The 14,948-nt window shown below is 51.4% G+C and overlaps 1 protein-coding gene across 21 annotated transcripts in view; it reads right to left on the bottom strand.

Moving 5' to 3' along the window:
- The window catches only part of CRAMP1 (cramped chromatin regulator homolog 1), a 65,894-nt gene that overhangs the window by 25,650 nt on the left and 25,296 nt on the right, over positions 1 to 14,948 (bottom strand). For all 21 annotated transcript variants that reach the window (XM_074028513.1, XM_045382387.2, XM_074028515.1 and 18 more), the window contains 2 exons: positions 13,258 to 13,341; positions 9,996 to 10,044 (listed from right to left, as the gene is read on the bottom strand). In XM_074028513.1, the coding sequence (XP_073884614.1) occupies positions 9,996 to 10,044; positions 13,258 to 13,341 (133 nt within the window). The remainder of the gene's footprint in view (positions 1 to 9,995; positions 10,045 to 13,257; positions 13,342 to 14,948) is intronic.

Below are 14,948 nucleotides of genomic sequence, written 5' to 3'. Positions count from 1 at the left end.
ATGACCTCTGTGTGACCTCAGTCCACCTCCCCGTGACCTCTGAGTCCACCTTTCTGTGACCTGTGTGACCTCAATCCACCTCTAGATGACCTGTGTGACCTCAGTCCACATCTCTGTAACTTCAGTCCACCTTTTCATGACCTCTATGTGACCTCAATCCACCTTTCCATGACCTGTGACCTCTAAGTCCTCCTGTCTGTGACCTCTCAGTCCACTTCTCTGTGACCTGTGTGTGACCTCAGTCCACCTCTCCGTGACCTGTGTGTGAGCTCAGTCTACCTCTGTGACTTCTCAGTCCACCTCTATGTGACCTCCCTGTGGGGAGTTTCTGATCTGAGAGATAAACCAACTTGAATTCCAAGGAATGGACCCCAGTCAAGAAATGGCTCTGGTCAGCGGCCCACTGGCTGGTGAACGACAATGGGCTTGTGTTTTACAAAATGCTCAGGGCATGTGTATCTTGTTTTTATGGCTTTCTGCCTTAACCAATTTTAGCAATTCACCAACTCCCAGTTGCACATGTCAGGTAGGAGAGTTGCTGCTTCTGTATTTGCTATTGCTATTCAATTTCTAAGAAACAGTCTATGAAAAAAGCTACAGAACACATACAGCGTGATTCTAAAGATGTGTAAAAAATTACATTTTCATCTCTGTGTGTATCTATATTTGTACCTGTACAGTTACTTATGTAAATTCACTAAGAAAAAAATTCAGAAAGATATACATGAAATGACTGTAAGTGGTTAGCTTTGATGAGATGAGCAGGATGGAGTGGCGAGGAGGGTCTTATATTTTATCTATGTATTGTTGGAAAATTGCTTAAGACTTGTATTTATGTACTACTTGTATAGTTTTAAAAAATCTTATTCCAATACACTGCTGACCAAAATTATCAAAACACGAACGAGCGTCTGAAGCGAGTGCTGCGTGGGAGGGACTCTCCAGATGATCCCTGCAGTTTGGCTGGAAGAGCAGCCTCTGCTGAGCACGGGCATCTGATGGGGAGAGCCAGTTCCGGCAACCTCAGACAGGAAAAAGGGTGACACCACAATCTCCATATCCCAGTCAACAAAGCTGCAATCCCCTTCCTTTTAAAAGGGTCCTAGCTCTAATTTCAGCATTATGCAGTCTCAATACCCCACACATTTTACCATCACCCCAAAAACCTAAGGCTTTAATCAAATGTTTAGGGCCAAACAAGCCGGGCACGGTGGCTCACACCTGTAATCCCAGCACTTTGGGAGGCCAAGGTGGGCAGATCAGCTGAGGTCAGGAGTTTGAGACCAGCCTGACCAATATGACAAAACCCTGTCTCTACTAAAAATACAAAAATTAGCCAGGCGTGGTGGCATGCAGCTGTAATCCCAGCTACTCGGGAGGCTGAGACTGGAGAATCACTTGAACCCAGGAGGTGGAGGTTGCAGTGAGCTGAGATTGCGCCATCGCGCTCCAGCCTGGGCAACAAGAGTGAAACTCCATCTCAAAAATAAATAAATAAATAAAATAATAGTGGCTCACACTACTATTGTAGGCTTAGCTCTTTGGGAGGCCGAGGTGGGTGGATCAAGATGTCAGGATATCGAGACCATCCTGGCTAACACGGTGAAACCCCATCTCTACTAAAAATATAAAAAATTAGCTGGGCGTGGTGGCGGGCGCCTGCAGTGCCAGCTACTCGGAAGGCTGAGGCAGGAGAACGATGTGAACCCGGGAGGCGGAGCTTGCAGTGAGCCGAGATGGCGCCACTGCACTCCAGCCTGGGCAACAGAGGGAGACTCTGTCTCAAAAAATAAATAAATAAATAATAAGACCAAATAAACAGTGAGGTCCCAATGGGCAGAAGTGCGGGGGCAGCAGCTGGGTTTCAGTAGCTATGGAAAGCTCAACAATCCCTCGTGCATGACAGCTACTCTTCCATCTATCCATTAACCGTGCCTCCACCCACCCACTCATGTGTCCATCCATCCATCCACTCACGTGTCCGTCTGTTCACCCACGCGCCCACCCAGCTACTGACTGAGTGCCTTCTGTGCTGGGAATCAAACACAGGATGCCAAAGAACAGAGTTGAGCTTGGGAAAGCCTGACCAAAGAGGCAAGAAGACGGCAGAAAAAAAGCTTCATGCCCTCAACCGCTTTCTGACTGTACAGATTTTCTGTCTTGAGGGATAATTTAGAGAGGATGAGTCCCCAGAGAACAACATGTTCTACTGAGACAAAATTCTTAAACCATCTTAACCCAGGTGAAATACACAAATAAGTGCCACAGCAGTTTTATGAACATTAATGGTGTCAGAGCAGGGCTGCAGCAGAAGGAACCAGGGGGAACATTGGTCAAAAGCAGTCAGTAAGCATGGAGTCAATTCTTTTTTTTATTTTTTATTTTTTTACTTTTGAGACGCAGTCTCGCTGTGTCGCCCAGCCTGGAGTGCAGTGGTGCAGTCTCGGCTCACTGCAACCTCAGCCTGCTGGGCTCAAGTGGTCCTCCTGCCACAGCCTCCCAAGTAGCTGGGACTACAGGCGCCCACCACCACCCCTGGCTAAATTTTTGTATTTTTAGTAGAGAAAATGTTTCTCCATGTTGGCCAGTCTGGAACTCCTGACCTCAAGTGATTTGCCAGCCGCGGCCTCCCAAAGTGCTGGGATTACAGGCGTGAGCCACTGCACCCAGCTCGAGTCAATTCTAAAACAATCTCCTCCAATGAAGTGCTCTGGAAACAAATGGACGTTCCCGCTCACCGTTTTTTACTCCATCTGCCCCAAAACACAACAGTAGTAGGCAAGATTTAAACAGCTGGTGGAGCTGTGTCATGTGGCACCTGTGTTTTCAATAATCAAATTTTCCGTTAAACTGCTATTTTGTGACTTCCTTTTTTCTTTTTCCTTCAATAAAACTAAGTGCACCCTTCTGCATTCATACGGAACCACTCTGAGATTACAATCCTCCGTCTTCTTTTCTCAAATGGAAGTTCTACGACCAACCTGAGGCTGCGGCACTGAACAAGATGAAGAGCCATGTTAAAGTGTGAAAGCCAGGAGGACCCTTAGGCCTGGTCACAGTCCCGGGACATGGTCCACACCTCCCAACCCTCGCACCAGCCTGGAAGCTGTAGGACAGGCCAGGACTTTCCAGACAGGCCGGCACAGGGGTTGAAGAGGTGCTGCCTATAGAATAACCACAAGCTGACCTCTAAGTGACCCCTCAAACAGCCCTCATACACCCCTGCATGAGTAGCTTTTTTTTTTTTTTTTAAGGCAGACTCTCACTCTGTCGCCCAGGCTGGAGTGCAGTGATGCGATCTCGGCTCACTACAACCTCTGCCTCCCAATCCAGGGCCTTAGGCGATTCTCATGCCTCAGCCTCCCGAGTAGGTGGGACTATAGGCATACACCACCACGACTGGCTAATTTTTGTATTTTTAATACAGATGGGATTTCACCATGTTGGTCAGGCTGGTCTCGAACTCCTGTCCTCAAGTGATCCACCCGCCTCGGCCTCCAAAAGTGCTGGGATTACAGACATGAGCCACCGCGCCTAGGTGAGTAGCATTTCAGAATAGAAACATCATTGCAGAATAGAATAGCATTTCTGAATCGAAAAGAGTAATTCCTCTGTGTACACGGGAACCTGGCTTTCCTTTCTGACAGATTTATTTTCTTCTCTGCAAAGCCACTTGATAAATCTAATAAGCACATGCTAAACTTATGCCTCTGGGTCTGTGAACAACGTAGTAAGCTTTTGTTTTAGGTTAGGCCTTTACTCAATTCATTTAGTCTTTAGTTTAATTTTAGAATTCTAAAATCAAAACAAGATTCACAGTTAATTGAAACAGGTCTGCATGAGAGGTAGGGGCAGCAGCAAGTCAAATACCCCAGTCGCCCTGGGGCTGAAATCCAGGGGTGGCCTCCCACAGGCACCTCACTCATTTTCCTGATCTCTCACCTTGACAGGTTTCCTGTTTGTTCATAAATACGAGTGTCTGCTGGTGAAAGAATGGTCACAAAAGTTGACAGAAGAGAAGGTCCAGAATGGACCCACATGGCACAGCCAACTGATGTTTGACAAGGGTGCAAAGGCCACTCAGTGGAGAAGAGACAGTCCTTTCAGATGATGCAGGTTGACACCCACAGGCAAAAAGCAAAGCTCCACCTACACTTCACATGGTACACAAAAGTTAATTCAAAGCAGATCATGGATTTAAATGTAAAACTAGAAAATTTCTAGAAGAAAACACAGGGGGACATCTCTGTGACCCTGGGTTAGGTGAAGAGTTCTTAGATGCCATATTAAAAGCATAAACCCAGAAGAAAAGAGTGACAGACCTGACTTCATCAAAGCGAAGGACTTTCACTCTGTGCAAGACAGTAAGTCAACGAAAAGACAGGCCACAGTCTGGGAGGAAGTATTTGCAGATGGAGGATCCAACAGAAAACTTGTGTCTACAATGCACAAAGAATTCTCTAAACTCAAGAAGAAGAAAAGAGGCAGCACAAGATACGAACGGGCACCTCACCAAAGACCCACAGATAGCAAATAAGCAGGAGAAAGACGCTCGGCGTCATGAGTCATCAGGGAAACACATCAAATCCACAGCATGATGCCACTCCACACCTACTAGGGTGCCTTTAGCAAGACAAACACTCCAAACATGCTGAGTGCTGGGGAGTGTGGGAAGCAAATGCAACTCTCCTGGAAGAGTCTGGCAGCTCCATGTAAAGCCAAACGCACACTCCCACCTCCTCCCCCGGGACCGAAAACCACGCTCAGCTCCATGTAAAGCCGAACACACACTCCCACCTCCTCCCCCGGGACCGAAAACCACGCTCACACAAAAACCTGGAGGCACAGCCTGCTCACTTCTTCACCAACACTAACAAACTGCCAACAGCCCTGGGCACCTCCACTCGGAAGGGATAACAGAGTGCGACATGTCGACACCGTGGAACACGACCCAGCAGGTCAAAGCACAAGCTGCCGCAGATCCACAAGTCACCACGCAAGAGCCTCGAGGGCACACTGCTGAGTGGGGACGCCCATCTCAGAAGGCTGCACACCACGATTCCCTTTAGATGGCTTTCCGGAAAAGGCAAAATTACAGGGAATGGAGAGTGGCGCAGAGGGTGCCCGGGGCAAGGTGTGGGGGAGGGACAGAAGGGGACTTGGGGGTTGCTGGCAGTGTTCCGTATCTTGACAGCGGTGGCAGCTACGCAGATCTACGAATTTGTGAAAACTTCTAGGACTGTAACTGAAGAGGCCAATCTACAAAGACTAAGCCTAGGATGATTCCAATGTGACGACGACACTCTGGGAAAGGTGCAGCTAGAGACAGTGAGAGACCAGTGGCTGCTGGGGTGCAGCTAGAGAGAGACCAGAGACTGCTGGGGTGCAGCTAGAGAGAGAGACCAGAGACTGCTGGGGTGCAGCTAGAGAGAGAGACCAGAGACTGCTGGGGGCACTAGGAAGCAACAGGCAGAGCACAGGATGTTCAGGGCAGCAAACTGCCCCCGTGTGATGCCGGAAGGGTGGGCACATGTCATTACCCATCTGTCCAAACCCACAGAAGGTACAACGCTGAGTGGGCCTGTAAGTAAACTATGGACTCTGGGTGATGAAGAAGGGTCAAGGAAGGCTCATGAATTGTGACAAAAGGACCACAAAAATGCAAATAGTTAATAACACCTGTAATTCCAGCACTTTGGGAGGTCAAGGCGGGAGGATAACCTGAGGTTGAGAGTTCAAGACCAGCCTGGCCAACATGGTGAAACCCTGTCTCCACTAAAAATACAAAAAATTAGCCGGGCGTGGTGGTGGGTGCCTGTAATCCCAGCTACTGGGGAAGCTAAGGCACAAGAATTGCTTGAACCTGGGAGGCAGATGGATGCAGTGAGCCAAGATCGCGCCAGTGCACTCCAGCCTGGGAGACAGAGCAAGACTCCGTTTCAAACAAAATAAAACAAAACAAAATAAACCAACACAGTGTTAATAACAGGGGAAATCATGTGTGAGGCAGGGGAGGGGCGCAGCTCTGTACACAATTTTTCTGTAAACTTAAAACTGCTCAAAAACTAAAATGTCTTAAAACAAACTTCCAGAACTGTATGACAAAAACCAAAAAGAAAAAAAGTTAAAATACTAAAGCAACAAATGGATCAGGTGCAGAGGATCATGCCTGTAATATCAGTGCTTTGGGAGGCCAAGACGGGAGGGTCACTTGAGCCCAGGAGTTTGAGACCAGCCTGGGCTCTTTTGGTTTTAGAATTGTAAAGTTAAATTAAATAGAGGCAAAATCCCACCTCTATTTAAAAAAAAGGAAAGAAAGAAAAATAACGTACACACCACACCACACCACCTCCAACAGCATCCCCATCTCTTCTCCACAGGGAACGAGAGGCACAGTTTTACCCAGAACAAGGGGCTCTCCTGCTGCAAACTCTACACTACCTTCCTGAGACAGTGGGAGCTACTGGAACCCCTCCTGTGCTCAGAGCCAGGCCTGGCCCAGACCTCCAGCCTCAGCTCTGCACGCTTCCTCTCCCCTCCCCTCCTGAGGCTTCCATGACCCAGTTCCTCCTTCCCACCTTCCTTTCCCTGGGCCAGGTGATTCCCCAACTCTGTGTGTGGCCCCTGCTCGCTTTTTTCTTTAAGACCTTGGCCACCACCTTGGAAAAGCCTTCCCTAGATGCCCCAGGTAGGTTCCCTTCCTGCCAGTTGCCATGTCTGCACCCACCTGCCACGTCAATTTCACGGTAACTTTCATCCCCAGTTACTGTACATGCCTACACCACACACTAAGGTGACCTGCTCAATGGACCTGCATCAGCTGCCACACCATAGCTGTCACCACTGCATAACCAGCACCCATTCTTGTGCCAGGCACACACAGGTACCCAGACATTTCTAGAACCAATGATCACACTACTCAGCAGCCCTTCTGCCTCAGATCTCTCTATGGGTGCAGACAGAAATGTTTCCTTGCTGGTACCATGCTGTTCCAAACTTTTCTCCGTGTCTCACACCTCTCTGGAGGATGACAACACGACGGGTGAGGCTGTGGCCCAGAGAGCCCGGTGAGCGTGGCCAGGTCCCTTAGTGCAGGCTTCCACTCTCGCCGGGGCCTCCCGCAGCACTCTGTCCAGGAGCCAGCACTGCCTTCACCTGCCATTTGCCAAAATCCTTGGCTACACGGGCAAATTCTCCATCAGCGCCCATACCTGAGCCCACCCTTTCTTTTGCTACCTGCCCAGTCTTTTCCAGACAAAATGGTAGCCAGGTGGGCTCCCTTGACACTGGCTTCTGTAAGAAAAAGGGCAGTCAATCTTGCCATCGTGCTGACAGGCCCACCGCCCAGGCCCACACTCAAAGTCATCTCAGGGCCCCTCCACTGCAGGAGCACAGCAGAGGATGACAGCCGACACTCAGCCATGCCGCCTTCTGGCCAGCATGCCCAACACGTGGCCTGGAGGAGCTGGGGACCCACGCCAGGCTCCCTCTTCATTTGGTTCTCAGAGTGGCAGATGGCATGACTGTAAATGGCACCAAGCGTGCTGCGTAAGCTCATGCCACATTTCAATGCCGCTGTCCACGCACCTGCTGCCCGGGAGGATGAGGCTAGAGGGGCGCTGCTGCACATGCTACTGAGGACAGACATAGCCCAGGCCCATGCCTGCTCCTTGCCCTCCCTCAGCAGAACCACCTGAGGGTTTTTTTTTCTTTTTTTTCCCCCCTCCAGATGGAGTCCTCCTCTGTTGCCCAGGCTGGAGTGCAGTGGTGCAATCTTGGCTCACTGCAACCTCCGCCTCTTGGGTTCAACCAATTCTCCTGCCTCAGCCTCTCAAGTAGCTGGGATTACAGGTGTCTGCCACCATGACTAGCTAATTTTTGTATTTTTAGCAGAGATGGAGTTTCACCATGTTGGTCATGCTGGTTTCAAACTACTGACCTTGTGATCCACCCACCTTGGCCTCCCAAAGTGCTGGGATTTCAGGAAGGAGCCACCGCACCCGGCCAACCTGAGGGTTCTTTATACCAAAAGGCACTTCCCCTCTGCACACTTTAGCGAGCACCTCTAGTCCTATAAGCCACAACCCCGTCATCACTCAGGAAACGACACAGCCCATAATCAAAGCCCCCCAGTTGTCCCTAGAATGCCCTTTGTAAGTATTTCCTTCTCTTTTCCTTCCTTGGTTTTTGTTAAAGGCCCAAGACCTCAACAAAGCTACTACCTGCATTTGTTTGTCAAGTGTCTCCGGGCCCTGGGAACTGCCTGTGCCTGTGTCATCAGAAGGAGTCTATTTCTTAAATAAGTTCTCCTGCAGATGGCGTTGCAGATGCCCACCATGCCCCCGCTGAGCAGCACATCTGTGCTATGGCAAAAGGAATGCTCATCGGACAGGCCACCCCATGCACTGTCCTCAAGCATAAAACAAAGAGCCCAGAACTCTGGCTTCATTCCATGAATCATGGAGGAAATGAAATAAAAGGTGAAGTAAGATTTGCCCCAAGTCCAGATCCTGGGGCAGTGTTTTCCCTCACGGGACAGCCCCTTGCCTACTGGTTAGGTGACATCAGAAACTATCTAAGCCCTGGATCTTGGGCCTTCTGAAGACAGTTTCTCCAATGTGCCCAGTGCTGCTTAGGCTAAGCCAGATACTGCCTGACGGAGGTAGAGCAGGAGCGAGAGTGAGAAGGAAGCAGGGCTCTGACGCTGGGAGGGGTGCCTGGGCAAGGTGGTGAGCACCCTCCCCATGGCCGGTGGCCCCTGGCTGTACCCTAGACCCACTCTGGGAAGTCTGCTCAGTGTTGGGGCAAGCTGCACTTTCTGGTGACTGTGGTCACCCAGTTACAGTCGTTGGCTGCAGGCTGGTAGCAGCTCACACAGAGCCTGGGAATCATGCCCAACACCTGCTGTGCTGGGACTGGACGGAAGGCCTGTGCTGGCCCAGCAGGCACTGCTCCCACTGGGCCAAGGAGGGCTCCCAGGTCATCAGACACAAGCCTAGGGGAGAAGGGCCAAGGGGAAAAGCAACCAGAGGCCCAAGGCTAAAGTGCTATGGATGGAAGAGAGATGGGTAAGGGCTTCAGGAGTGGGTGCAAGGGCAGGGCACACCCACAAAGATCGGGGCCGGTTGTGCAGACCCAATATCTGGGGTTCAGTGAACTGGGCGCAGCCAGTCAGGCTGCCGGGACAGCTCTGGTGTGGTCAGTGGGCGGGACAGATCTAAGACGGGATGGCCACCCATGAGGACCCACACCAGGTGAGAAATGCACATGCACAGAACCCCACCAGGCTGTGCATTGGGAACCCCCAGGCTGTGGAACGGGAACCCCCCAGGCTGAGGAGTGGTGACCTCCAGGCTGTGGAGTGGGGACCCCCGCAAGCTGTAGGGCAGGGAACCCCCAGGCTGTGGAGTAGGGTAGCAGGTCCCTGCCCCGGAGTGCAGCCCAACAGCAGCAACTGGGCAGATGTCGACCGGACCATCAGGGGCCCGGGTGTTTGTGTGGCCAGGAGAGCACGTGCCCTCTCGGGAGTCAGGTGTGTGAGGGAAGGAGAGCAGCCAGTCGGAGACAGAAGCATCCGGGGCACGAGAAGGCAAGGAAGCTGTCAGAAGTGGCCCAGAACACGACAAAAATGCAATGGAAAGAAGAGGCCCTAGAAGCTGGGGTCCAGCCCCACAGCACGCACAAAGGTGGAGGAAAAGGAGCACAAAAAGCGGGGCCCTGAGGGCTGCGTCGAGACCACAGCGGCCAGCCAGAGACCCTCAGGAAGGAGGGGGCCAGAGAGGGCACTTCCTTCCCTCCCTGGGGCAGGTACAGGCTGCGGGCACAGTCATCGCTCCCTGGACCCAGCGCCTTTTGTTGGGACTGAACACGTAACTGACAGGTTATGAGGTTTTAACTCGGAAAGTCCTCACTAGGAACATTTCAGCTTCTGCATTTTAGAGGATAAACACAAAACACCCAGAGAAGTGATGTTTCACACGGAAACTGGGACTTACCCAACCTGAATGAGTTCATTCAGCTTTGTCGCATTCTTGTCATCCATACCTTTAAATGGAAAAAATAAATAAATGAGACCATGATGTAGTTAGGAGCAAAGCCACTGAAGATTCCCATACAATTCTGCTCAATACAGACTCGAATCCCATTACCAAATATAAAGTTCCTCCGGAATAAAAGCCCTACGGTAGCTGCAGCCCCTCCCTCAAAGTCACACATTGGAGTCAGCTGCCCTGGTCGCCCCCTGCTCACCTGAAAGACTAGCACACCCCGGCCTGGCCCCCTCCTCAGGCAAGCCCACTATCCAGCCTCTGCCCCACTAATATGTCCTCCCAAAAGCTCCCTCCTAGGTCCCCCAGCGCCGGCCTTCCACTCATCCCTATGTGCCTGGCTCGATAGCTGCTTCCTGCAGGCACCACACCTGCCCGCACACACTTCCTGCTGGGCTCGTACTGACAGTGTCTGGTGATGACCCTCCGGCCCACAGCGTGGAACTCCCAGGGCACCCAGAGTCCGCAGAATGAAGACTCTGACACCCTCTGAGTTTCCCAGAGCAGACGCCCGATTTCCTGTGACCTGCCTGGGACCCTTCACTATCTTCAAGATGTGCAAGAAAGCAACTACAGTACGTTAACGGGAGAAACTAGGTGGTGGGTACTTGGGTGTTCATTGTAAAATTCTTTGAATTCTTCTGCATGTTTTGGGGAAAAAACTCCACAAACGGCCAGGCTGAAAACCAAAACCATAGACAAAACTGTCAAAGCAGCCAGAGACAGACAATGCACCTGGCACGGAGGAATGAGGACACAGATGACCACTGACCCCTCTCATCAGAGCAGCACAGGCTAAGAGGCAGCAGACAACGGCGTCAACGTGATGAAAGAACGAACCCGTTAGATCAGAATTCTCTATCCGGCAAATACATCTTTTAAGAACGAAGATGAAATACAGAGTTTTCAGATAAATAATAACTAAGAATTCACAGCCGGCACAACCACACGGAAAAAAATAAAGGATGTTTTTCAGAAAGAAAGGAAACAAAGCCAGATGGAAACGGAACTTCAGGAAGGAATGAAAAGCACCGGAAAGGGCTCTCGTCGCCAGGCGAGGCACCAAGAAAGGAACCGGTCATGGAAACTGGCCAAGCAAGGCATGCCACGGGGTCACTGTGCCCCTCCTCGCCTGCTCCCGGATGAAGGGTTGGAAGCCTGGGAGCAGAGAGCCCCTCACTCAGCAATCGAGTCATTTATTTTCATCAAACTTGAGCATCCTTATGAGGCAGGAGAATAGGGTCTAGAGGCAGGGAACCTAAGGCCAATTCACGCTGACTTCCTAGAACTAAATCAAAAGGAAAACCCCAACTTTCACACCTAAGTAACAAAAGGACCAGACGCTACTCCCTTTGCCATTCCCTCCCCTTCTTTCTGCATGGCACATGGGTAATTGAAAGTATCTCTGATTGGTCGCAGAAAGCAGCAAGCAACCAGACATTTACAGAGGAGTGTAACTTTATACCTTCACTGCAGCCTGATTGGTTGCTTTCAGCTGGGGGAAAAAGTCTTCCGAAGACTGGGGCCAAGTCTTCCTTTGCAAAGAAGTGTAACTTTGTAACCAGTTTAGTCTCTGATTGGTTGTTTTCCACAATCAGATGCTTGCATAGGGTGTAACCTTTGTAACTTCACTTAAGCCTCTGATTGCAAGCCACTACTTCATTTACATAGCGTGTACAGGGAGCAAGCCAATGGGAAACCTCTAGAGGGTATTTAAAACCCAGAAACTTATCTAAAAAGGCTCTTGAGCCCCTACATCAGGGCCCACTCCCACCCTGTGGTGTGTACTTCGGTTTTCAATAAATCTCTGCTTTTGTTGCTTCATTCTTTCCTTGCTTTGTTTGTGCATTTTGTCCAATTCTTTGTTCAAAATGCCAAGAACCTGGACACCCTCCACCTCTCAGAAGCTCTAGGTCAGAAACCAGGACCAAGTAGTGGTGCAAAAGGACCAGGCAACAAGGAGTGGATATGACCAAGACGGGGTTTTCCTTTCTCTGGGGAAGATGAGAGCTGGGAGAGCTGTGGTGTAAACTCCTTGGGGCCTGGGATGCTTCCTTCCCGAGGCTGAGAGAGGGCAGATGAGACGCAGCAGGAACAGGCATGAGGAGCTGGGACACAAGGCCCACGGACATGGGTGCAGGCTGGGACAGGCAGGCTGGAGGAGGGAAGAGAAGGAGTGGCTGGATCCACAGGGGACAGACCCAGTGGGGAAGTGCAGGAGGGCAGGGCCTCCCACACACAAATGCCACACTAGATTGCAGCAGCCACCCCGCAGGACACAGCAAGGGGTGGAGGGACAGCAAGGGGTCAGAGTGTGGCGCGGGCCGGGCACAGACAGGGCGACTACTCCATATCTGTCCTCTCAGCCCCACCACTCACCGTGAGCTGTGATATGCTAGCTGGCGTGGTGGCGCAGTATCCCATTGAACCTGTGAAGCAGCCCCGTGGGTGTGCACCCCTGCAGTGCCCACGGGACAGCCCAGGCATACTCTCTTCTGTGAAGTCAGGCGGAAGAAGCAGGGCTGAGGGACACTGGGCACAAGCACCTGGTAAGGCTACATGTCCCTACCTAGAGGTCATGTCAAAAAAGTCTAAAGGGAACCTGGTCCTGAGGAGACGACTGGAACAAATCCAAGCACGGCCCTGAGCGAGGAAGGCCTGGGCGCGTCGCAGTGTCTCAGAAGCCCTGGCGGTGCGGCCGCTCTACGTCAAAGACACCGAGGGAGACTCCACAGTCACATCCAGGGCAACGGCCCTCGACAGAAGCCCTGACTGGTGTTTTGGGATGTTTTAGAAAATCTGAATATGGGCAGAAAATTAGGTAAGATGACTGCTCCTGTTTGGTAAATGCTAAAAGTCTAGGTGTGACCATGGCATCAAGGCTACACAGGAGAAATGTGCTCTGAGGTGAGCCGGTGAAGGTATTCTGGGCTGTGGCGTGACACAGTCGAGTGGAATGCAGTGTGTGTGGACACGTGTGCACGCGAGCACGTGTGATGTGCATGGTCCAGGAAGACAGCAAATGTAGCCAATGTCAGCAACAGGTCCTTCTAAGCCAAAGAGCATGGCCTCCATCATATTCTTCACCTCTTCTATTAACATTTTTTCAAGATAAAAGTTAGAGGGAAAATAGAAGCAACTCTGGGCACTAGAGCCCGAAGGTGACAAGGACAGGACGAGCCGTGGGCAACCCCACAGGCAGCGTACTCACAGCCCCCGATCTTCTTGCGCAGCTCGCCATAACAGATCAGGCCATACAGTTCCTGGGACGACTTCTTCAGGCCTCGAGAGAACACTGAGAGAGAAAAGAGAAAGTGGCTTTAGAGAAGGGAACAGGAGGCGCTGCCTGACTCGGGCGTGGGAGCCACGCCCGGCTCACGTGGTTTCTTGGATCTGCTCCCTGTACCCTGGTCACGTAAGCTGTCAACCACAGGGGACACTGGGCAGAGTGTATAGAACACGGTGCTGTGTTTGCAATTTTCTTTTTTTTTTTTTTGAGACAGAGTCTCGCTCTGTCGCCCAGGCTGGAGCGCACTGGCCGGATCTCAGCTCACTGCAAGCTCCGCCTCCCGGGTTCACGCCATTCTCCTGCCTCAGCCTCCCGAGTAGCTGGGACTACAGGCGCCCGCCACCTTGCCCAGCTAATTTTTTGTATTTTTTAGTAGAGACGGGGTTTCACCGTGTTAGCCAGGATGGTCTCGATCTCCTGACCTCGTGATCCGCCCGTGTCGGCCTCCCAAAGTGCTGGGATTACAGGCTTGAGCCACCGCGCCCGGCCTGCAATTTTTAAAATAAAAAGTTAAACCAAAGTGGGGGGTTAGAAATTTACCCCTAATAGGCAGAGGAAAGGTCCCCTGGAGGAGAAAACACAACACCCAGAACAGCTGGTTCTCATGGAGGCAGCGGATGTGGCCAACACTAAACCTGTCATCCATCTCTGCACACAGGTGAGGCCGGCGGCTCTGCAACCTGGATGCTGCCTTCCTGCCTCACCTGTGCCCTCCCGTGACAGTGGATCTACACAGCCCGGGCCCAGGCGGGAGGAGGAGCCAAGGACAGGTGCTCACCCCTGCCTGACGTCTATTCTCCTTCCTCAGTAAGAGGCTCTGTTTTTTGTTTTTTGTTTTTTTCTTTTCTTTTTTTGGAGACAGGGTCTCACTCTCTCGCCCAGACTGGAGTGCAGTGGTACGATCTTGGCTCACTACAAACTCTGCCTCCCAGGCTCAAGAGATCTCCTGCCTCAGCCTCCCAAGTAGCTGAGATTACAAGTGCACACCACTATGGCCTAGCTAATTTTTGTATTTTTAGTAGAGACAAGGTTTCACCATGTGGGCCAGGCTAGTCTTGAACTCCTGACCTCAAATGATTCACCTGCCTGAACCTCCCAAAGTGCTGGGATTATAGGCATGAGCCACCACGCCCGGCCAAGACCGCTGTTTTATTTGGGAGGCAAACAGGCTGGGACAGGACAGCTGGCTGTGGCTACACCACTGGAAGTAGTGGAGACTTTCAGAAGCCTGCTTGAGGAGCCTGATTTGGGCAGGAGGTTTCCCTTTTCCCACCCCTGTTTCCTCAAGAGTCACTGCCTGGAGCTGTCACCAAGGACAGCCAAGCACAAGAACAGGAGGCACCTGGGTCCTGCCTGCCCTGGGCGCCAGCCTCTAGGTGTCTCTGCCACAAGACAGCCAATTCTTGAGGCATTTGGGCCACTGCTATTTTGCATTTTGTTACAGTATTACACCAGACCTAATCCTGCTAGGGAAACCAGGTGACAACACAGTCCAGGCCCCTTGGGGTCACTTCACAGAGCAGGGGTGAAGGCCATTGTCCCCTCTACTCTCACAATTATCCTCTCTAGTTCTCTCCTCAGAGACCTGTTCTCAAGGCTCTAAGACTGGTAAA

Source organism: Macaca fascicularis, chromosome 20 (genome assembly GCF_037993035.2).
Source record: "Macaca fascicularis isolate 582-1 chromosome 20, T2T-MFA8v1.1".
Lineage (NCBI taxonomy): Eukaryota > Metazoa > Chordata > Mammalia > Primates > Cercopithecidae > Macaca > Macaca fascicularis.
Note: the sequence above shows the minus strand (reverse complement) of the source record. Positions and strands in the feature narration are given on the sequence as shown.